Consider the following 24,614-nt stretch of genomic DNA (forward strand, 5'->3'; position numbering starts at 1 on the left):
TAAGCTATATTTAGAATATCTTTCAACTATTTCCTTTGCTGTGAGACAGCCATTCTCTGCTCTCTTCAAGGCCACCAGACTCCGTTGACAAAAACAGGAATTTAACGATGCAGAAAACAGGAAATGCTAGTCTACCGCTGCCTCAGAAGTTTAGTGTGTTATTGTGAAATTTTGGTGAATCTGGACTAAGCCTTTAAACCCCCAAATACACTGTTTGTATCCTATGTTAAACCAAAGTCAGATGACCCACTTTGACTTATACGCAGATTAACTTTAGCAACAAACATACTTGTTGTTGCACAAACCATGATCTTTTACTCAAAATGAATTAGTATTTTCCTTGCCTAAAACTAACCAAGTAGTTTTGTTTCACTTCACAGCATTATGCATGTGTTTAAAACTGCGACCTTAATCCAGGGGAACGTACCTTTCAAGGAAAATTGAGGATTCTGTTTAGTTGTATGGGAACATTATTTGTTTGGAGACAGGGTTGGCTTCACATAAATTAAATTTGCGCTTGATTTGAAATGAAACTGTGCAATTGACGGCTCACACATTAAGTGTCCCGCACTGCACCACTAATGAATTAACTTGCAGGTGGGGATATTAATACATATAAGAGGCTAATGTTATAAAAATGTGAATATGGAAATCTAGATCTTTTCCCATCTGCCTCCCATTGTGTCCTCTCCAAAGTCAAGAAATTTATGGAAATCCGCTTTGCAACCCTAACTTGAATATTAAATCATACTGTTCAATCCAAGGGCCATTTTAACACATTTTTCCTCACACCGGCATCAGTACAAACCACCGTCTTCAATATGTTTCTCTTTAATTCTCTCTCTCTGCCCTGGCTTTCACTTGGCCTCCTCTTTCTTTTCCCCCACTTCTTCTTTCTCCCTACCGCCTTGTTATGCTCTTTTTCCGTGCAACCTGCTTTATCTTTCTCTCCTTTTTCTCTCCGTCCAGGTCCCCCCACCCCAGACGACATCCCCATCAGGCCTGCTGGCCGGCGTATCGTAGTGCCCCCTGGTGGCCGTTCCAACATCACATCCCTCAGTTAAACAGCAGGAGGACGAGGGGATGCATCCAGCAAATGACAGCAGCCAGAGTGCAGGATTGAGGGTGGGGGGGAGGGTCAAGGGGAGGGAGGGAGGGAGGAGCAGATGCAGAGGACCATGATTAGTTAAAAGTTAAAAGAGCAAAACACTGAATCCTCATGCCTTACCTGTCACGACGCTACCTTGCTCAGATGAGAACAGTATCCCTTTTCCTGGGGAATTTCTATTGAGGTGGTTTATTATTACAACTTATTATACCACCAAAGCACTAAACACATAACCAGTCTTTAGCCTCACTTCTTCTTAGCAGATAATACACCACAAATACAGTAAAACATGTTCACTTTGTGCTTTGGTAATGGGAAAGTACACCAGTAAAACTGCATACCATCACATTCAACCAAGATAAAAAAACAAACAAACTCAAAGGAAAATGGATACGGCTTTTCTCAGAATGACGCTATGGTTCTTTCATCCTGTTTGGCTTTCAATGTCACCCCCTTTTCAGTAGCCTGCTTTCTCCATAGTCAGCAAAACGTAACACTAGATCCCACATTAGCCATGTATTATCATGCAGTACCATTAATTAGCACTAGGTGGCATTGTATATACAGTAGATGTAATGTAGCTTTGTGAATGATGTTGTTGCAGCCTGTTTGGGTTTACTGGACCAAGTAAAAGGTATTTGTCACCTCTCAGAGCAGGAGTGCTGCTGGACATGGAGCTGCATGGGCCACAGTTATATGGGTGACGTGATCCATGATCCTTTGGCTCCACCCCTCCTCTGAAACGATGACAAATACCATCCCCATGATGTATGGATTGAATACTTATTGATGTTAAAAGGGAGACAGACAAAGAAAGAATACAAAAGAATAGAGAAATACAATTTTAGAAATGGTTTTACAATTCTTTATGAGACTTTAATGTGAGTTTTTATTTCCTGCGCTCCGTCATGGCTGTTTTTAAAAAAAAGTACATTTAAAGAAACCGTCCTTTGCATTTGCTTCTAGCTCATTGGCTGCTCTTGAAATCATCTTGAAAAGGAAAATGGAGGAAAAAAAGTTGAAAAAAAAAATTTCAAGAGAAGTACGAATACACACCCTCGTAGCTCAACTGTAACTTTTAAAGAAGAGCAAATCGAGGGCAACAAAGAAAACCAGATGCAATGAAATTAATTAGTAACAAACACCTGCTTTCAGATAACAGCATCTCACCTCTTGCTTTAACTTTTTCATTCCTGACAAACTGAGCTCTCATATAAGGACAAGAGGAACACCATCATTCCCTTGTCAGCCCAACATAGCCCTCTAACGCAATACTGACCAAAACTAATGCAACATCAGCCTGAAAATAACCGACGGGCCAAGTTAGTCTACCTGAAACACTCTGGATCTGATTGTGTTGGGGAGGCCTTAGAGCTCTTTTCTATGTCTCTGCTGTTTTCTGATAAGGCAGAGGATTGTGGTGCAGTAAGGGAAGCTTTTATTTTGTCGCTGTCCCACTGTGGGGGAGGGAGGGAAGGAGGTGGCGCTTTTATTTTGGCAGTGGTGGGGCAGACTCCGAGGCAGGCACAAATGGTGGTTTGTTGTATTTATGTTAGTTTGACAACCTTTGTTATTGTTTTTATGTTGTTTCTTTTTTACTGTTGTATCAAAACCCAGAGATGGCAGGTCAAAAATAAGGTGTGTTGTGGAGGTATGATTTGTTTCCTGAATAAACACGAGTTGCAACTGACCGACTGATATCTCATTTTCATCATTCAAGTGAGCACTAAAGGTGGACATGAAAAATAAGGTTTATATGATTACAATAGAATGGAATATATCTTCAAATAATTGGATCACAGAAAACACAAACACAGAAACTGAATAGCACACAAGCAGTAAAAACAGAGACAGGGTTATATACATTCAGGTGCATCTCAACAAATTAGAATATTATAGAGAAGTTTATTTATGTCAGTAATTTGATTCAAAAAGTGGAAATAATAACACATTATATAGATCCATTACACACAGAATGAAACATTTAATTTTTTTAAATTCATTTAATTTATTCTAATTATAATGATTATGGCTTACATTTAATGAAGACCTACAATTGTGTCTCAAAAAAGTGAATACTACAAAAGACCAATTTTAAAAAGTATGTTTAATATGGAAATGTTTGCCTCTGAAAAGTATGTCCATCCATATGACTCAATACTTGGCTGAGGCTATTTGACTTAAACTACTGGAAATTTACTTTTCCATCAGATTCTAATTTATTGAGATGCAGCTGGGCAATGTCATCTGGGATTGACTCCAACAAGTTAGAATAAGCAGATAATGAATTAGTGAATGTTATGATCCTATGAAGTTTATTCTGGATTGACAAATCAGGTTACCATTACAGCAGAAAGATGAAAAGTTAATTTCTTTAGATTATCATCATATAGGGCACCCAGTTTCCTATGAAGGTAAAGTCACTGTGTGCCTCTCTTTAAATATACTCATATTTTCAGATGCACTTGCATATGTACACTTAAGAATCCAGAACTGTAACAAGGTATTTAAAATGTCCCAACATTTCAACATCTGCCCTTTAAGTGAACTGGGTCTGTTTTCAGATCTTGTTTTGTGCATATGAGTTATTCCTTTGTTTGGGCCACATTTATTTTTATCTGGAAAATGTTTGAAGGACCTTAATATAGGCCAGATAACCAGCTTTACCAAGTAGGTCACAACTAATGTCATGTTATCTGTATAGTTAAACCAGGGATGGGCAACTGGAGGCCCGGGGGCTGCATAAGGCCCACACCCTCACTTGAAGTGGCCCTCAGTACAACTAATTGCATTTGAGCATGAAATCTTAAAAGTGCAGTGTAAAAATGCACAAAATGACTTCTTGCAATTAATGTTGGTCTGCTGTTCTTGCACTGAAAAAAAGAAATCACAGTAAGTGGTTATTTTGTATTTGCTTCAAACCTTTTGTATTCCTATTTATACTGTTAAACATGCATTTGAGCATGAAATATGTTAAGTTACTGCACAGTAAACATATTTAAAATTCCAGTTTCATCAGATCTGGTTAAGTGCATGGTCCTATATGTGGCCCTGTGGTCGTGTCCATGACAAATTGTGGCCCCCTCCAGTATTTAAGTTGCCCATCCCTGACTTAAACAATCTGAAATGTTCCTTGTTGGTCTTAAAATACATTTTTAAAATAGTCTTAATGATTAAAAAGAGACTTAAAACTCTTTACTGTATTTGACATAAAGTGTAAAGAAGGCCTAAAGTAGGAAATGTTTTCCCAAGTTGCATAGACATCAGTATTTCATCTACATTATAGAGTTTTTTATTACAGATATATAATTTGCAGAAGCAGCCCTGTAAATTAAAGTGCATGCACCATGTATTTTTAACACCATCCAACCAGACAAACTTTACATGTTAAAGTCTCTCCTGTAATTTGTATAAAGCATAATTACAAATTTCTCAATAAACCAGAATTACCTTAACCCCCAGGGCACTATATATTTTATTCTATGTGTTTATCAGCCTTAGGTTTCCACTTTATTGGGCCCTGTATCTATGCTTTTACAGCGTATGAACTGCCAAGTTATGCACACGGTGAGTCATCGCTGTGGCTGACTGTGTAGATCAGTCAGACACAGTTGAAAGGTTGAATGGGCAACATGCAAATTATAAACAGCATTGGATGAGGTTTGATTCACACCAGAATCAGTTCCAGGATCCCATAGATGACAGATCTGTATGTATAAAAGTCCCTCTCACCCCTCATGGGGTCTGTGTCATCCTCAATCTCGGGTCCTCCTGGGAGTTTAAGGGTTAGCTGTTCCTAGGACTGCGCAGATGTTATTCCGGATCTGCTGTAGCCACACTCCCAGCTTGGGGGTCACTGCCCCCAGTGCTCCTACTACCACACGGGCCACGTCTGTTTTAACCTGCCACATCTGTTCCAGCTGTTCTTTCAAACCTTGGTACCTCTCAATCTTTTTGTGTTCCCTCTTCTTGATGTTGCCGTCAACCGGTATCGCCACATCTATCACCTATATGTCAGGTAGTATACATATATATATAATAAGGTAAATACATATATTATTATAAGATAAATATCAATTCCTAATGGAAAATAAACTTAATCCTCTGGGGTCTGTGATTTTTTTTATTCTTTTATTCTTTTATATATTTTTTTATTTTTTTTTATATAATTTTTTTAATTGTAATTTTTTTTTTTTTAATTTATTAAATTTTTTAAATTTATTAAATTTTTTAAATGTTTTAAATTTTTTAATAATTTTTCTGCGCAGTAGCGTAATGGGGCCGCGCATGCGCAGAAGCGTAACGGGGCCGCGCATGCGCAGTAGCGCAACGGAGCCGCGCATGCGCATTGTGCAGAAAAATAATTTAAAAAATAAATAAATAAAAAATAAATAAAATTTTTCAAAAACTTATAATAATAAATACAAAAGAAAAAATTTAAATAAGAAAAAAATTATATAAAAAATAAATCAATAAAAAGAATTAAAAGAATAAAAAATAAAAAAGTAAAGAAGTAAAAAGGACAGTGGTGGAAGAAGTATTCCGAGTATTGCGCATATTATTTTTAGCCAAAGCTCATATCCATAACCACATTGCGCAGCGGGGCCGCACGTGCGCATTGGGGAAAAAAAATAAAATGAATAAAATTTAATAAAAAAATAAAAAAATAAATAAAAAAAGTAAAGAAGTAAAAAGGACAGTGGTGGAAGACGTATTCAGATCCTTTACTTCAGTAAAAGTACTAATACCACACTGTGAAATGACTCCGCTTATTTTAACTACCTAATAAACTTTTAAGTGGTTTAATTTATAAAAATGGGTAATCATTTTAAATGTATCATGTTTTTCATTTTAAATCTTGACCTGAAAAGTAATTAAAGCTGTCAGCTAAATGTAGAGGAGTAAAAAATACAATATTTGCCTCAAAATGTAGTGGAGTAGAAGTATAAAGTTACATAAAATGTACATAAAAGTACCTCAAAATTGTACTTTAAGTCCAGTACTTGAGTAAATGTACATAGTTACTTTCCACTATTACTACCTGCCTCTTCTAACTTATACATATCAGTTAAGAGTCCTCCTTCAGACACTGTATGAGGATTAAAGGGATAGTTTGTGCATTATTATACAAAACTTGGTACAATTATTGTCAATGCCCTCCTGAGGATAACCCTTTAAGGTTTTATTGATCGGCCCCTAGGTGGCACTGTGGTGGCAGTCTAATTTCATATTTAGTACTGTGGCCACACTATAACACTTAAGGCAATGAAATTCATAGGGGTGGTATAGACTGGCCCCTGTAACGCACACACCCCGACGGCAGCATGCCCCGACACACGTGTACTGCGAGGGCCCGTTCAGTACTGCTTGCAGTCCTAGTTTGGAATTAAATTTGAGTAACTGGTCACATCCAATGGTTAAGTTATTGAAGAAAAATCATTAATTTGCCATAAAAAATATTTATATAAAATTCTAAAAGTTAAAAAAAAATCACATAGGTGTGTCCAGCGAAGTGTTGCATTTTGCTTTAAATTTGAGTGCCTGCATTACATTACATGGAATTAATTGAAGCTATTCATTTTCCCTTAAATACTAAAAGGAGCACAAAAATCCCATATGAAGAGGTGTGTTCTGTGTGTCTAATGCAGTGATACAATAGTAGAAACTGCTGTGAAATCTGTCAAAACACTGGGATAACTTATGCGTACTTCTCAGTGAGAGAAATATTTTTTCTTGTAAAAAATGTATAATCTTAACCAATTTAATTCCACTGTTTGTGTGTATTGTTGATGAATATATATTTATATTAACATAGTGTTACAAATAGACTTTGCTTAAAATAAAATATGAACCTTAATGTTTTATTGGAGTAGTTACAGCTAAATATAATATTTTTAATATATTTTGTCACTTTAAAGATCTAATAATAGTCAAGTGTTTGTTAACTTTGAGAAAAGTTCCAGTGAACTTACAAGATAAAGCTGTTTATGTGCTGTTCAGGCAACATCAAAGCTCAAGCAGTTCACAAACGTAAGTCACATCTCTTACCTTTCCTTTTCTGTCATATGGATAATCATTAGAGCTGATCCCTGCATCAGAAACCCTGATAATATTTTTCATGGGAGGACATAATGTTTCCAAACTGGTGATTTGGCATACTGGAAAGAAAGGCGCACATCGTGAATATAATTGAACAAAACAACACATTCATGACTCTTTCACTGTGCGGTCTCAGTAATAGGGTGACTAAAGTATTCACTCAGTCCCATTGTGTTCCCTAGTGGGGGTTACACACATTCACCCTCACTGTGAGGTCCAACAGTAAAACTGCTGCAAGGTCCCTAATGCATTGTATAAGTAAATGTCTAATGACATCATACTCATGGCAGAGATGACGATTGTTAAATGCAGCCTCGGCCTGGAACAAGAGATGAGTCAGCACCTTCAATCTAAACACGGGTGGTGTTTGGTGGTTGCTTGTTAGTGTTGTAGGTTACAAAATGACGACAATGAGAAAATATTTCCAGATGGAATACTGCAGATTAGTTATCCGGTCCTTTCTCTGTCCTGCCTTTGTGTGCTTACAGTAAATAGATATCAGTATATCTTTATTATTTAGTTGATATGGTAAGCATTTATCAGCTGAAAATGTGCCGCGGATCAGCTATTAGTGTGGAAATGTGCTGCCTCAGCTCAGCCCAGTGTGAAGGAGAGGAGGGAGTGTGCCTTCTAGATGACCTAGAGAAGTGGTGGACACAAATCTGTTAACTGTGGGTGTGTGTGTGTGTGTGTGTGTGTGTGGGCGAGAGAGAGGATAGGAAAAGCAGTTGGTGCATGTCTGATGCTGAGGGTGCATTATCAGGGAATGCCCTGAGACACACTGGCAACGAGTCAAATACAGTGGTAGAGGTAGTATTCGAACATTTTGAGAAATGAAACCCCATCCATCCTTCCATCCATCCATCCATCTATCGAACCATCCATCCGTCTATCCTTTGTCTTCAACTCATAAAGTGGCTGGGTTGCAGGGGCAGCAGGCTAAGCATGGTATTCTAGGTGTCCTGCTCCCCAGCAGCGTTATTCAACTCTCCCAGTTTGACGTACCAAGAAAACCTCTAACAGGCGGCGCCAAGTATCCTATTTTCAATGCCAAGAAGCAGCGGCTCTACTCTCAGCCCCCTCTGGATGACGGAGCTCCTCACCTTATCGCTAATACCCCTTTTCGATGAAGGCAGTCCCAGGGCTGGTTCGAAGCCGGGGCCCAAACGTGAACCAGGTCGTGAACCGACTCTCGGACAGGAAAACTGGTTCCAGAGCGGCACTAACTCATGTCAGAGGCTGGGGGCGGGGTTATCATGGCGAACAAGACCAACTAAAATGTGTATCATTCATTTTATTTTATTTGTTTGACTGCAATGTGACTGATACGGGATTGCACTAGTGGGCTAACGTTGGTGGGCTAGTGTTGGCTTTCAACAAAACCTAACGTTAACATCTTACGTTCAGTGTTAATAAGAATGTAATCACCGTCCATAGCATTCAAGACAAGCAGAACAAATGTGCTGTACTGGTTGTTTTTTGGATGCCAATGTAGGCTCGCAAAGCCAGGAGCAGCATTTGTAAAGAGACGATGTAGTCCGCCATTGTTGTTATTATACTTGCTGAGAGAGCAGAGACGTATATAGACATATACAGTGACATAATGACGTGGCTCTGGAGCCTGTGAAAAAGCAAACATACCAGGAAAAGGACTAGGTTCACTTTTGTCAAAAAGGGGTATAAGGTTGAGCATAGCCACCCTATGAAGGAAACTCCTTTGTATCTGTAATCTCATTCTGTCAGTCCCTGCCCAAAGCTCATGATCATAGGTGAGAGCTGGAACGTTGATTGACTGGAAAATCAACAGCTTTGCACTCCAAACCAATTTTCCATCTTATGGCTGATTCATGTGAAGACAAACAGCAGCCAACGAAGTTGGAGATGAGAATTATTTTTTGTTTCCACTTTCATAGTGTTTAGAATGTGTTCAGTGTTCATCCCTGATTCTCAGTTATGGCTTTACATATTAACCATGCATCTTCATAACAAGGTCCTCCACCCCACTGCAGGTTACCAACTGTACTACTTATGAGTGAACATTAGGGGGCAGCATTCTCTTTAGCATAGTGGAGAGCAACCTACACATACAGTACTAATATCATAGATAACATAACAAGTTTTGTTCAGGATAAAAAATAACTTTTAGCATGATTAACACCCTTTTTTCCTTTTTACATCCTTTCACTATTCTTGATGTTGACAAATACATTTATAAAGTTGTTCAGTGAAATAAAGCACAAGGCATAGTCAGATTGGTTCAGAAAAAGAAAGTCATTATTTAAGGCACACCTTAATAGTTTGCAAATCAATCACATTTAAATACAATAAACACACAGTGACAATTGAAGGAGGAAACCTTAATAGGAGTGAAATTCACAGGAGTGGAACAAATTTTTTGCCAGACTAAATATCCTTTTTAGGTAGGTAAGTTTTGTTGAAAAATGGCATTACCATATACCTACTCCTATATCAAATACTATTTGTTAATTATTATATTATCAATCACTAATTGTAAGGTATGAATGTGCCACATTAGATGTTTTCAGCAATTAACCCAATTGATCTGTAAGAGAATTATTCACAACTATAATATACCCCAGGTAGAACCAGGATAATCTGTTTAACTATCCCACTATTTTACAACGTATACAGGAAACCACCTTTGGATCTGTAAAATTACATCAATGACAACAACAACATCAACAGCAACAACACAAAGTTAAGTCAAAACATTGTACCAATTTCCAATAGAAAAGTGCCAACAGTTATGAATTGAATAGAGTGAAACATGTTTGAAATATAATTACAAGTATCATAGACTTGAAAGGATTGAGTCGTATTGCAGATAGATAAGATCAAGGTCAATAGAACGACTACACATTAGTAGAAATCACATTTACTTACTGATTTTGAAAAAAAAGCTCAGGTTTTTTCTAGCTATACATAGTGTTTAAGGGTACCAACTGTGTGCCATATCTATGGTATAAGGCATTCCTCTATAAACTTCAGAGGCAGGTGTGGTTTCTTAGATATGTCTTACAGTAAATCTTAAATCATACTGTATGAACAAGGGGTATTGCCTGGCCTGGTGTTTATTTGTTTCTGTCATTGTTTTCTTACTAACAACTTTGAATGTGAAAATCAATATTTTTCCCACTGTGTTATCCTGTGGTTCTGAATTACTGAATATCTGCACAAGATTGTTGTTACAGAATATATTCTGCTATGGGAGCAATTAACTGCCAACAAAGATTTACAGACTTATCTAGTGGCACACGTAATTGGTTGTATTCAACACAAAAAAGGAATGACAAAAAACAAAACAAATTCCAATGCAGACAGTAAGTGAAAAATAAATCGTATCTAGGACTCAGCTTAATCCTTGTCTATAAAACCATCCCTAAGGGAATAAGTAGTCACTCACAGCTTTAGATTTTTTTTGTCTCTCTGTGCATAAATGCTACAGTTGATGAAGAAGCATGTGCAAAGCCAGTTTCAGTGCAGAACATATAACATCTACCATCTACCTTTTCTACATTTCCATAGCTATAAAGCTTTATTTGAAGACCCAGCTGGTCATTTGCAGATTGAGGCAAAGGTTAGTCCAAAATGTCAGTGTTTTAAAGGATTAAAACCAAATTGACAAAAAGGCTTGCACCATCAGAAGGACCACATACTTTTTGTTGTGCCCGGAGCTTTGTTAACCAAAGCTGGTGGTCTAAATTTAGCAACCTCTTATAGCCTTGAAACCATTGTTTTTTAAATGCATTTCAAATTTCTGTATTTAGTCAAAATAATTTAAGTGAAGGAAACTTGCAGCATGTATTGCCTATATCTGCAGCTGAATGAGCTGATGAGTACATTGTACCAAATGTTGCAAACCTACCATCTTCGTTAGCTTGACTAGCAAAGCTAAGCATAATGACCACTACAACCACGTATCTGCTGCTATGATAAAGTGAGCCATTCACGCTCAAGCTACACAGTTACTACAGTTCAGCTCTTCATTTTCTATCTCAAAGGAATCTGTGGTTGCTTTCTTTAAAAACAAAGGCCTCATTTTAACCTCTCCCTTTTAATGTGTTGTACTCTTAGTGTCATGCTCAAATCTGTCATGTAAATCCCACGGGACGAAGCTGTCCACTCAAGTATGTTTCCCAATATATGTTGCCAACCCAACTCCTTGTGCCAATTCCCGTTGAGTCCATTTTCATGTAGCACTTGAGAACCGTTGTTATAATTAAACAACCAGAAAATGCATCGCTGAGATTAAAAAATCTGAGTGTCCAGCCCAAGACAGCAGCAGTACATACAGCGTTGAGCCATAGCTGACCGCGCCAGACTTTGTTTCCTGTAACAGCTCAGCAGGTGTGGCATTGTCTCCTTGTTTGGCAGGGGAGTGACGTCCTCTTCACTTCAGCACACTGCCCAAAGTGGAGGTTGAGCAGACCTTAGAGCACCAGAGTGATGTAAGGGAACATGATATGAGTGACACTCTTCTGAGAGTCATTTTTCTTAGTGACAGGAAAAGCGAAAAGCCTGCGTCTGGCATGGCTGCTGCTCTAGGAGTCTGTTTCACTCCTGCAGTTCTGGAGCTCTTGATGTGGTTTTTGTGGGTGAACAGTGAAGCACAAGTGCATACAGCATTTGTGGTTGTATTGACGATGTAGTGGTGCAGGAACATTGAAGACTGGATCTGAGTGCCTGTGCTGATAGAACAATAGGTGTCCGCGTGTAAATTGCTGATCTACAAGCTGTGGGCAGGTGCAAGTGATAAGGGACTGCGTAGGGATCTCGGGTTATGAGACCTATCCTGATAAGTAGGAAGCCGGTTCAACATTGTTGTTCTGTCCGTCCTCTATTGCCTTGTTCTTCTCACTCGTGGACAGCTCAGACGAGTCTGAGTCCACCACTGCTTTCTTCGACCTGTTGTGTAAAGAACATCATTAGAACATTTCATAATTTTACCTTAACCTTTATAGTGGCTAATATCAAACATTTTCACTAATCTCTTATACTCCTGCACTCTTATACTACTGCACTCTGCACCAATCGACCTTAGATTTGCTGAGACTTAGTTGCAATAAATGGATGCAGAATAAATAACATTATGCTGATGTGTAAATGTCTGAATCCATGCTTTGTCAGGTCTGTTTGCATGATGACAAGCAATATACTTTAAAATGCTTGTTTTCTGAAAGGAGTTCAGGGTGATGGTGGCTATAACTTTTAAAATGCTTCTTATTTGAGCAGAGTTTTGATCAGTCAGAGCTATTCTATACAGGTGAATCTCAACACCCGGCGGAGATCAGCACTCCACTGAGAGCACTTTTCTAGTTGGTTTTAATTTGGGCCTTATATTAGGGCCGTTTTTTGCTTACTTGTAAGGTTGGCTGTCTGTGAAACAACACACAGGAAAGAAAGACAATCAGATTGACCTTGCTTTTTCCTTGACCAGCATATCTGTTCACTTCATGAATCACATTTCATATTAAAACTTCTAACTTCAGTTTAAAGTCAACTATACTTAGTACCTTTAAACTTAACTTTAACTTGCAGACCTTTATCATTTTCCTACTGTCAAGTACAATCTTTTAACTGAAACCAGCATATGACTGGGACGGCCATCTTCACCATCTATTAAAAGGAGTCCCACCTTAAGTTTTATCCCCATAAAATCTTAATCTTCAATAAGCTTCAGTCTCTATCTGGTTTGCCTTTTATGTTTGTTTATGTTTAAACATTTATTTAATGCAAATCAATGTTGTTGTTTATCCTTGGCTTGTCTTTAATTAAGTCTGATTTTGAATTTACTCACAGAAACATCTCATTTTCAACACAGGGGACTCTGTTTACCCTTAGCTGTGTTTCTGCCTTAGTCACACCCCACAAACACCAAATCTTCTGCCACAAATAGCCACATTACTGTACTTTCACATAATCCTACATGCTTTCACCAACCAGCAATGCAAACATTTTTAAATCCAGGCCTGGCTACAGTCTAAAAACAGTTTGTTAACCATACCAAACAGAGTATTCATTTTATATTAATTTCATAAAAAACATTCTTTAATTTTAATTTTTTTTTTAACCTTAACTTAATTAATGTGATGTTTTCTGAAAGTTAACACTACAATGTCTCTTTTCATAATCAGATATAATGTATTGGTTGTAGAGAACATGTTGGGCAGGTAATGGAGGTTTCTTACTTTTCTCTGTTGAAAACAATGAAGTCTCTCTGGACATTATCCAATCTCTGCTGCAACTGACCGTTCTGGAGGAGAAACAAACACAGAAACTCAATTATGACTGCTAGCAATTCTGAAAAAGCAATAACCAAATCTAGTTATTAGGATTTATTGTTCCCAGCCACGGAATCTGAGTGGATTACATTGAATGCACATACATTTGTTTTGGTCAGGTCTCACTGGTTAGGGACATAAAAACAGATTTATCATGCATTCTGGCCCACACAGTATAGTGTACACAGTATAGTGCAAATGTTCAGCAGGAAATAGACACCCAGGCTATCCTCATGAACGGTTTGTATAATAAACTATGAAAGGTTCTCATAGGAAATCATACAAACCCCTTCATTAGAATTCATTGACACCCTGCTGTCCTTATATCAGTTTCTTCTCGTTTAATGAGAGCCTGGAAAAGCAAATCTACCTAACTTTAGAGGACACTTGTGCTCTGATGTCTCCACCTGCTACTGCACTCATACATACTTGGCCCACTTAATCATGTGAGATTCTCCGGCTCTGTCATGCCAGGCTGTCCCTGACACTTCTAGTGCCAAGACAAGTAGACAGGTGCTTCCTCACGCTCCCAGGGAGGCAGCGAGGAGAGAGATCATTGACATACATCATCATTATGACACTGTTCTTTGTCTCTGTGTGTTTTTCTATGTGTATACACTTTACCCTCGATAAAATACAAATTCTAAAATTAAAAAGTCCAAACTGGCCCTTCAGACCTCCAGGAAAGAAAATGTCTGACTCCCTGCCCAGAGCAGTCAGTCAGCTCTGTACAGGTGCTGCCACAGTGGGGGAGCAGCCACTGGCAGACCAAAAGCCATCAACTAAATTAGGGCAGGAAAATAGAGTCGAGAAGGAGGAGAGTTAGTTGTGTATGTACATTTAAACAAAAGGAACAGAAGGTGGAGAGTGTACATTGTGTAATAACTCTGCATGCATGCAGTGACAGTGGCAGTAAGAGACCTTTTCGCTGCAGTGTCACAGAGGAAAAAAATGCCAAATTCACATGAAAACAGAAGTAACATAATTCCATACAGTAGCCACCAAACATCCAGATAGGGCTGGGCGATATATTGATATAAAAATATATTTTTAAATGTGATATGGGATTAGACCATATCACATATATCCATATAGTTCAAATTTGCACTGATGCTTGCTCCAGGCAAGCTGCTTTATATATAAATACTGCCCTTACTAGGGTTTGTCATATTTAGTTCTTTTGTAATGTTTGTTATTCTTTTATCATATAGATATATTTATTTCAGAAAAAGATTGGCCTATTTTATTTCATAGGCTATTTTTATTTAAGATATTTTTATTTAAATATGCACTTTATGGAGCTTTGATTTTTTTTTTTAAAAAGAGAAGGTACTCCTGTTGTAAAACAGTATTTATGCTCGCTTAAACGGTTTCAATAAAACTACTTGTGGCATGTCATATTTGGCTTTGGCTTTGACTGAACGTTTGCTCTCACTTTGTGATAAAAAATATCGGGATATACGTATATCGTATATCGATATTCAGCCTAAATATATCGGGATATGACTTTTGGTGCATATTGCCCAGCCCTACATCCAGGCCGAGAACGGAGAACAGGGTGGGCTTGTGTGTGGGTGATGCAGACAAGGACAAACAGACAGACGGAGGAGGAACACTATATGTCATTTATCTAATATCAGTGATAGATGTGATGCACAGGAGACATGGCAGATGATACACAAGGTAAGATGTAGTGTGTCTCTCATGCGACCATAATGACATTTTTTGTTTTTTTTAGATTTAAAGTCACGACAGAACTCCACAACAACAACAACACCAGTTCATGACCTTTCCACATACACCACAATATCAGATCTCTGGTGTCTCTTCTCATCCTTTTAAATCTTGATTCAAAGAACCAGGAAAAGACTTCGTTATTTACAGCAATGACTTTTGTAGGAGGAGGTTAAACAGAAGCTGCACTGCTGAAATGCTTGAAGCTTCTCTCCAGTGCAGGCAGGTTTCAGTTCCTGTTAGACTTTACTGAATAAGCTAGAGATTTCATACTTCATACAGGCTAAACTTTTAAGGCATGTTTGCTATTTGGAGGTTTATTTCTTTTGTCTTATATCTTCTCCCCTGTCTGGTATCTTGTTGTACAGTTTTTCTTTTCAGAGCAATATGACCCCATTTACACTTCTTAGAGTATTTGGCTAAAGCCCAGATGCGATTTCATACACTTTCATTTACACTTAGCCATAATTATACATCCATAATGGCCATCTAATAAAATTGTTTTCATCCATTAATCTAAGGAAATAGGGTAATTCCCTGCTTCCTTCGATCTTTCTTTCTTTCCTTCTTTATATCCTTCTCTTTTCTTCTTTAATTTTATTTCAAGAAGGACGAAAGGGAGGAAAAAGAAATGGCCTTCATTCACAATGCCAACGAAGAGAAACAGTTACTATAACTGTGGTCAATTCACCACTTGTTTCACTCTCTCCGCGTCTCTCACACTGTCTCCTTATTTGTTGCTTTTAAAAAGGCAGTTCAGTTGCCTCAACTGCTCGATTAAACTTCCTATTTAATGAGACAAACCAACAGGGAGTGCTCTGCTGGACGGGTACATTTCTCAGCGTCTTTATCTCGGCTTACTATGTTTCTGTCTGAAGCTGGGGACAGCTTTTGTTTGTATTGTGACTGCTAATATGTATTGTGTTTGAAGAAGGAATTAGTGGATTTTCAAAAAATCTATAATATATTAAATCATTTCTTTCAGGGGGTGGAGTCTTGTTTTTCGAAGTATGCATGTTAAGCGATAAATGCAATTCTTTCAATCCCCTAAATAGGTTTATAGCTTCCTGGATGATGATTTTTCTACATACAATCATAGAAAAAATTATTAGACCACCCTTTTTCTTCAATTTCTTGTTCATTTAAATGCCTAGTACAACTAAAGGTACATTTGTTTGGACAAATATAATGACAACAACAAAAATAGCTCATAAAAGTTTATTTTAAGAGCTGATATCTAGCCATTTTCCATGGTTTTCTTGATAATAACCAAAATCATTATCAAGAAAATCAGCAGCAGAGTACCTGCATGGAAGCAATGTACTGCTGTTGGAATCAAGCTAGATGGATCCAAGATGAAAAACAAGAACAAACTAACAGATCGAGGCATCAGTGGACCAAAAACTCCTGTGTTCTACAAAGTAAAATGACTTTTCATGTCAAAGGAGTCTGGTGGCTTTGAAGAATTATGATATGGACTGTTTTTTGACCTACAACTGTTTGACTGTTATCTGTGGTATTCCTGCATTCAGAGCAGGGAAACTTAACTGAAGACAAGCTCTGACTCCGCACTTTTAATTAGTGGGCCACATGGAGCTGCTGTATCCTCATGCAGCTCTCTGTCTCTTCCACTGGCACATTGATCTACCTGACTCTAATACTAATTAAGTGATTTTCAAATTCATCTACGCAGCTTCATTTGCTTTGCAGCAAGCACACATATATTTTCATCAAATTTACATTTTTCTTTAATATGATTATTGGACAGGATTGGGAAGAATCCTAAAACCCTGTTCTACAACTTTATCATACACATATTCATTAAATCTCTTTTTATGTATTCATCTTCTTTTCGGTTTGAAAAAGAAGAACTAACAAAAATAAATCTAAAAAAAAAGAAAAAAAAAATGTTTTTTCTCATAGTTTATGGGCATCTTAATATCACCTGCAGTTGCAATAAAACAGTCTAATCACTGTATTTGGCCACAGGATGGAGTAAGCAAACTGTGTATGACTCCCCTTTTACTTCTCTGTTTGGTCTCTACCAACCCCCAAGTCCTGAGGGACATACCTGGCTCTTAAGTTGCTATATTCTCCCCTTTATGCTCCAGCTAGTTGCTAACTTGGGATTGTAAAGTGGGTTTTCAAGTGTTTTTTTTTTCTGACAGTGGTATTCAAGCCACAGCAGTTCCTGCACACCTGAGGGTAGGAAAAGGCAAAGATGTTTGACTTAATATTCATAATTGTTAATATAACAGCTTTGACCTTGCCAAATCTGACAGACTTCACTGTTGTTAACAAATAACAAAGCATACTAAATACTCAATACAGCTAAGTAGCCACTGCCACCCACTGTATCAAAGTGTTTATGTTGCGTTTCTTTAAGTCAGTGAAAGCAGTTTGGCTTGGTATTATCAACTGATAATTAATCGGCCCAATATATATTTTGCATCCCCAGTAATAACAGATAGATACCACCATTTTAAACTATCTAACAGTCACTGCCTACTACAGTATCTTATACTTCTGTCTATCCTTTACGTTGGCATAGACGTTAAGCAATGTATCCACCAGTTTTTTCACAAATATCTCCTCACTAAGTTCTGCCATTTTTGGTCAGCCCTACACACAGGTGTGTATGTGACTGACTGACAGTCAGTTTTGGCAGAGCACTGCAAAAAAGGTGTGTCTAAAAACAAGATAAAAACACTAAATCTGAGGGAAATAATCTTGCTGCATGGACAGATAATTTCACTTGACAAGATTTTTTGAACTGACATTGTTAAATCTAGAAATACACTTGTTTAACACTTAAAATAAGAAATTAAGGCTTAAAACTAAATCAATTATGTAACACTTCTAAATCTAAGGTTTTTGATCTTGGTAAGAAACAAATAATTTGCAGTGAGCGTACATTTAATTCAACAGAAAGACAGTTGTTTGACTCTTGTATTTCGCTTTATTCACCAGAAATTGCCACCACAATATCTAACGTTGAGCATAAATGAGCCAATTATAACTGCTACTGCAAACAACTCAAACACCCTGGCAACAACCTCCTATCACTAAAGCAGCTGTTTAACGCACCCTAGAGACCACAAAGAACAGATCATTGTCACCTCCTGATAATGGCCCTTAGCAACCACCTGGTAACACTCCAGCTATTATGGAACACTGATTCTGCCACCACGGTATCACCCGGAAACATCCTGACAATAAATCCAACAACAATGAAGCGACATCCTGCCACACACTTTAAAACAACCACAGCAACAACCCAGTATGAAATTAGCAAATACTTTAAGTTCTAAAACTGGTAGTTATACAACAAGATCTCCAACCCAAACAACAGAGTAGACCGTTTGTCAAAACCACCTATAACGACACATTTGAGTTTTTGTCAAAAGCGGCTTGCGGTACAACGGATATCTGAAAATAGCACACGCATTATACATACATTATACATGGTTGTAAAAAGGCTTCAGTGTCTGTGAATTTAGGATAAAAAAATACTGATCTAGGTTTAGGGAAAAAAATCATTCTAGTTAGATGTTGATTGATTGATTGATTGATTGAGTGATTGATTGATTGATTGATTTTATTTGACCATTCTTGATATAAAAAATATGAAACAGCAACCTGTGTCATACGTAATATAAATAGATAAAAAAATAGTCAGGGATGACACAATAAAGCCCTAAGGCTTATTTCCATTGTGGTCCCTGTTAAAAAAGACAGTTTAAAAAGTAAATACATATACGTAAATGTTGGCTGTAGAGTAGTTACGAGGGTGACCTGAGCCACGGAAGTTAGGTAAAAAGTAATATACTTTTGGTTTCACACAGACATGAACTGCATTCTCCTGGGTAACAGTCTGTTTTTAAGGGGAGACCAGTTGGAGTCATAAGGTTGCATGGCAGTATTTGTGCCAACCCTAACTTTAACCGTTAACCAAAAAAACACAAATGCAAAATGCAATAACCCTTGTCCTTCTGCTTTGGTATTGTTTTCAATCTACCCTGCTGTACATTATCTAAAGACATTTTATAGGACATGGTTTCAGTTCATACGTGCAGTAAATGATAAACGTCAGTGACATCTCTGATTAGCAGAGAGATGTGTGTGTCTGTCTCTGTGTGTAATGGGAGTCCAGCAATTTATTTTGTTCTCACAGCACAAGTCCAATTTTCTGCCGTATATTATCAGTGATTTAATTGAGCCAATTCTATGCTACATTATGAGCGTGGCGGCGACAGGGAGGCAGCGGCAGGGAGATTAAAGAGGAGCTAGAAAAATGGATGCTGTATGGGAGGAGTTGGGGGGCTGAAAGCAACATGCAGACAGCATTATGGACGGAGAGTGAGGACAAGGGAGGAGAAATAAGGTTTGAGTAGAGACGAGGAATATGCAAAAAGAATACAGAGCAGCCTCCGGGTAATGAGTACGAAGCTGGCTGGGACAGGCATTAGGGCATTTCACTTACTTCATTCAATATTGATCTGCTATGCTTCTGAAATGCTGCACAGGCCATCTCTCTCTCTCTCTCTCTCTCGCTCTCTCTCTCTCTCTCTCTCTCACACACACACACACACACACACACACAGACTCATCCACATTAAGCACTCACTTTCTTTCTTTGTCTCCGTCTTACACGCATCCATCACAAGTGGCCCCACAGGCCCCTTGTAAATGGATATGGAAAAGCATTGCACAAACACAAACTGATATTTATAGACAGTAAAGTGAATACGCTTCCAGATCGACAGACACAGCAGCACACACTGCGAAATATGACTACCTAAAAATATACATGGTAAATCTCTTTGCAAGACGCTGAAAAGTTTTTGTTTTACTCTAGATTTGCAATAAAGACATGCTCAACAAATTTCTTAAAGATTAGAGAAACAATCAGGGGACACTGAAGTCAAAATAGCATTAGTTAGATCACAGCAAACTGAACAAGAGACACCCACCAGGCTTATTAGAGAAAAGAGCATCTTAAAGTAAGATGAGATTTAAAAGAGTGGGTGTTAAAGACTCTCCTTAAACTGGCCAGGAAAAAATATGACTTGTAACCAGTTCTTTACACGAGAGCTGGATATTCTGAACAAACATATTTATCAAGAACACCTTCAAAGGTGACACTGAGGTTTTTGGCAAGTGTTTTAAAAGGGGAGGGCAAATGCCCTGGGCTCTGTTTGCTGATGTTGTTGTGCCAAGATGGCAGGGCTCCAGAGAGGGAGTTACACAGTGACAGGACTTCAAATTCCTCTCTGTAATCCTCTGTTTTTGATTTCAACAAATCATAACCACCATTAGGCCACTATTTACTACATCTAGACTTCACTGATCTACATCACACTTCTGCAAGAATGCCTAACAACATCAATCTTCATTTTAATAATTTATACTCATAGTCATTTAATGTCCAAATTAATTTTAGAGTTGCTGTCTCCATTTTCACGTCAGCGGCTGAATATTACAGTATTAGGGCTGGTCTCTGTTGAGCTGCATTAATCAGATATTGCTTGATGATATCATACCACACTGAATAAGGTGATTTCATAAGGAAATGAAAGCCACAAGAGTACAAAACCATTTCATTGACTTAATGTTGGTTTCCTTTAGTCCGACCATACACTGTTCACTTCATCTGTGTCCATAAAAATAACAAATGTTTCCCTGGAAGGCTACTATCATTATTTCATTAAAACAGGAGACTTTCTCTTTGTCTGAACGGGCCAAAGGATGACGAATGTTGTCTGGCTGCACAGTGAGATATCACTGATATATACACAGAGGCAGGTCTCCACAAGCAGCTGTCAGCTTTCATAAAACATGGCGCACTTTGGGCCAGCACTGACTTCTTACTGCAAGCTGGCGAGGTATGAGCTCCAGAGTCTAGACAGCACAAATTGCTTCACTTCTATTAGAAAGAGTTCCATAAACTGTTCTAATGTGCCAAAGAATGGGAGAGGGTCCAAACTTATTGACTCTGTAATGACATAGGTTGTATTTGTTGTGCAATAGGTTAGATTGTGTGTGTGCATTCTGTATGTGTGATGGGAAGTTTCAATGGTGAACAGACCCAACACAGACCACTGTAGTATTACTGGTAAAATCACATAAATGACACCAGAACATATTTGATTGTAGTTACTGCTAGATCTCTCTGAGCCTTTACTGTCTCAACGGAAAAATCTAAAGATTAGAATTTGGACAGAATCCTACAGTTCAGTGTGGCACCAGTCGATTGACTCCTGTCCTGTAAATACTTAGTGCATTACTGAAATTTGGCTAGAAAAGGTTTTAATTTTGAAAGCCGGCTTCACTGATTCTAAAATTTACTGTATCTTCCTCCAGGGTCAGTCACATATTGCAAATTAACAAAGGCATGTCCCAAAGTTCCCCACTACAATACGTTCAAGGAACAGTATGTTTATGCAGAGAAGTAATTTAGGGAGAGGAGTTGTGTGGCAATAATAAACAATAATAGCATAGTCGGTTGTGAAAAAATAACGTTTTTATCAAAACAGATTTTGTTATCATAATCCATATCACAAAAATGGAACCAAATATAATAAATCTACAATTAGCAGGCCAAAGACTTGCAAGGAAATAAAAAAAATCTGATATTAAAGGTAAATATTAACCATAAAATCTGCCCCTAACCAGGCGGTAACCTCCTGGTCTGAGCAGTGAAACAAAATGAGACGACTGGCAACATTATGGGCACAATCGCAAACTTCAAGACAATATGATTTTAATTGTGTAAATAATGGCCCATGTATAAGAAAAACGATGATAAAGCAGGGTATGACTTAGGACGTGAACTTGTTTGTTATGTTTTCGTCTCATAACTGTGACCCTTTCAACATGTGTTTTCAGTTCATGGAAGTTTATTTGAACATTTTGTTCATGTAAAAAATGTCTTGTTCAGCGTTCATTTGTACGAAAAAGACACTCCAAGGAGTCGGCTGTTCGGCTTTTTCCCGCTAAGTAATGTACATGTTGTTTTATCATAAACAGTTTATTTTTAGATACAGACGTCCTCACGCCTCCCCAGTCTGAATATGATCTCTCCTGCTTTAAAAAAACAATGATGGCGACAGGTGTAAAGCTCTATGTCTATGCCCCTAACATGTCTTTTTATGGCTTGTCTAGACTGCAAACATCACGTCACAAGTGCTTGTTTTACAATAGCTTTCATATGTTGCAGAAGCGACTGTCTAAACTGGTTTTGTCTCGTCCATGAATTCAAAAGCATCGAGCAGCAAAGGAGCTGCCAGACTTCCTGTACAGTGTAGGTTACAGTCTGAATGAAAGAATAAACGCTGCAGCTCCTCAAGACTAGAGAATGTCCGTGTCTTGTTTCTTGAGAGTCTTGCAAAAAGTAGATTATTATCAAGTCAAGTCAAATTTATTTCTAAAGCACATTTGAAAAAACAACTCTTTATTTATTCAAGGCCTTTTAATGTAATTTAATTGGACATCAACCTTGCAATTACGTGTGTATTGTCCAAAAAATGGACTTGAAGTAAGACTGGATCCTGCAGACAGCTGTATGGATTAAAATGAGAGTGTATCTGCTGTATGAGATGTTCAATAGAAAAACACCTTCAAAACAGGGTAGGATTACCATTTTTGTGTAAAGCTCTGCAAGAAGCCCTTTGCTTATTAATAAAATGTCAACCCCACCTTTCTTGTACCACATATTGCTCCAGATTGGACTTGAAAGTAAACACAAATGACCTTTAAGTTGCAGTTATCCTTGAAACCAAAATGACAGCACTGATGAGGTCCCACTGCTGCATTAAAACAAAAAATGAAATCACAGCTGCCTAACCACATCACATTGTTTATGATTGTGTGATTTGTGTGTATGCGCTTGTGTGTACCTCCCACGTCCCACTTCACTGGGTGATCAAATTAACCTTTCAGTGATTTCCTCTCTGTTTTGTATAAACACCCTGAGGACAACAGCTGATTTATGTGGACGGAGTGAAAGACTAAAAGACCTAATCTTAGGTGATGCATTCTTTGTCTTTCCCTGTACGCACATCAGGCAGGCAGCCCATTTATTCTGATGAAGGTGAGGGAGGACGGAGCTCTAAAATGTGTCCTCAACGTTCTCAATAGCACTCCAGACACATTTAAAAGACAAACTAAGGAGCAACTTATCACCTGTAACTGGGCCAAGTGGAACCAGCGGTCAGCTTTCTTTAATGAATAATGATGAGCACTGAGAGAGAGAGATACCTTTAAGAGGCAAGTGCGATCCACTGAGGGCAGAATAAACCAACATGAGTTGAAATTTAGTTAATTTTTGATGAAAACTAGTCGTGAAAAAGGTGCATAGTATTTAAATTATAGATCATCTGTAAAATCAAGCAAATGTCAAGTTCTCCTCGACAGTATTTCTTTGCTTTCAAGTGGTAGGTGGCTCATTTGGAACAAAGCCTTTTCATGTGTGATGTGTAGTAAGTGTGTTTAGTGTTTCATGCTTAAAGCATCACCTGCGGGGACCCATCAGATCCCTGGTCCTTGGTTTTCCTTGCAAGCCTTTTCTTCTTCTTGTGAAGTGGTTTGGACTCCAGGATCATTTCCTCCAGCTCAAACGTTGGGTCGCAGTTTAGCCTTCGCCTCTTTAGACACACAGACACATGCAGGTATAACACGTCACAAACAAACAAACAACAGATCCACAGGTTCAAATGCTGAATCTTATAAATATTTAAAACTCTGAGATGTAACTTAAATGCCAAATCGGCCTAGTTTGAGAGATTCGAACAGTTGAGTATTAAGCCAGTAATTGTTTTTCTGCACTGTACTTAAACTTACTTCTAAAGGTTATAAGCACCATCAATTACCATAATGTGTATTTATTTTTATTGGTTATTCTTTTCCGGGATTCTTTTCCAAGATTTTTCAAAGTCTTCTGACGTATACGTAGCATAAGAAAGGAGATGTTTAGGAGCTAAATTGCAGAAAGCCAATTAAGAAAAAGCAGACTGAATGCTGGGAAGTTGGTGAAAAAAGCACAAGGGCTGAGTTCTCTCTTCCTTTTCAGACATTAATAGTCTATAAGGGACTAAAGACAGAGGATAGGCCTATAATTAGATAGAGAGACACTGTCAATTCCCCATCGATCCTCTGTGTTTTTCCTCTGCTGTGCCAGCCTGGCCACCGGGGATTCCCGCTGCTCTGCAGTTGCGATAGACTTAGAATTAGATAAAGTCATTTAGTCATCTATTCACTTGCAGAAGTCATTATTCTGCATGTATTCAGCCTTGGCACTCTGGAGTGACAGTTATTGTCACCTCGCTGCTTCACTAAAACAATGCAGGGAAGTTTTTTTCTATTGGTTGATC

General features: G+C 38.0%; 2 protein-coding genes across 5 annotated transcripts in view; one reads left to right on the forward strand and one right to left on the reverse strand.

The window, feature by feature from the left end:
* Positions 1-2,798, forward strand: part of dpysl3 (dihydropyrimidinase like 3) — a 48,723-nt gene extending 45,925 nt beyond the window's left edge. For both annotated transcript variants that reach the window (XM_059351324.1, XM_059351325.1), the window contains exon 14: positions 970-2,798. In XM_059351324.1, coding sequence (XP_059207307.1) covers positions 970-1,064 — 95 coding nt within the window. In that variant the 3' untranslated portion in view covers positions 1,065-2,798. The remainder of the gene's footprint in view (positions 1-969) is intronic.
* A 6,661-nt stretch (positions 2,799-9,459) lies between these two features.
* The window catches only part of stk32a (serine/threonine kinase 32A), a 91,718-nt gene continuing 76,563 nt past the window's right edge, over positions 9,460-24,614 (reverse strand). For all 3 annotated transcript variants that reach the window (XM_059352205.1, XM_059352204.1, XM_059352203.1), the window contains exons 12-14: positions 23,760-23,888; positions 13,417-13,481; positions 9,460-12,133 (exon numbers count right to left, since the gene is read on the reverse strand). In XM_059352205.1, coding sequence (XP_059208188.1) covers positions 12,016-12,133; positions 13,417-13,481; positions 23,760-23,888 — 312 coding nt within the window. In that variant the 3' untranslated portion in view covers positions 9,460-12,015. The remainder of the gene's footprint in view (positions 12,134-13,416; positions 13,482-23,759; positions 23,889-24,614) is intronic.

The sequence above is a fragment of the Centropristis striata genome, chromosome 15, assembly GCF_030273125.1.
Source record: "Centropristis striata isolate RG_2023a ecotype Rhode Island chromosome 15, C.striata_1.0, whole genome shotgun sequence".
Taxonomy (NCBI): Eukaryota; Metazoa; Chordata; class Actinopteri; order Perciformes; family Serranidae; genus Centropristis; species Centropristis striata.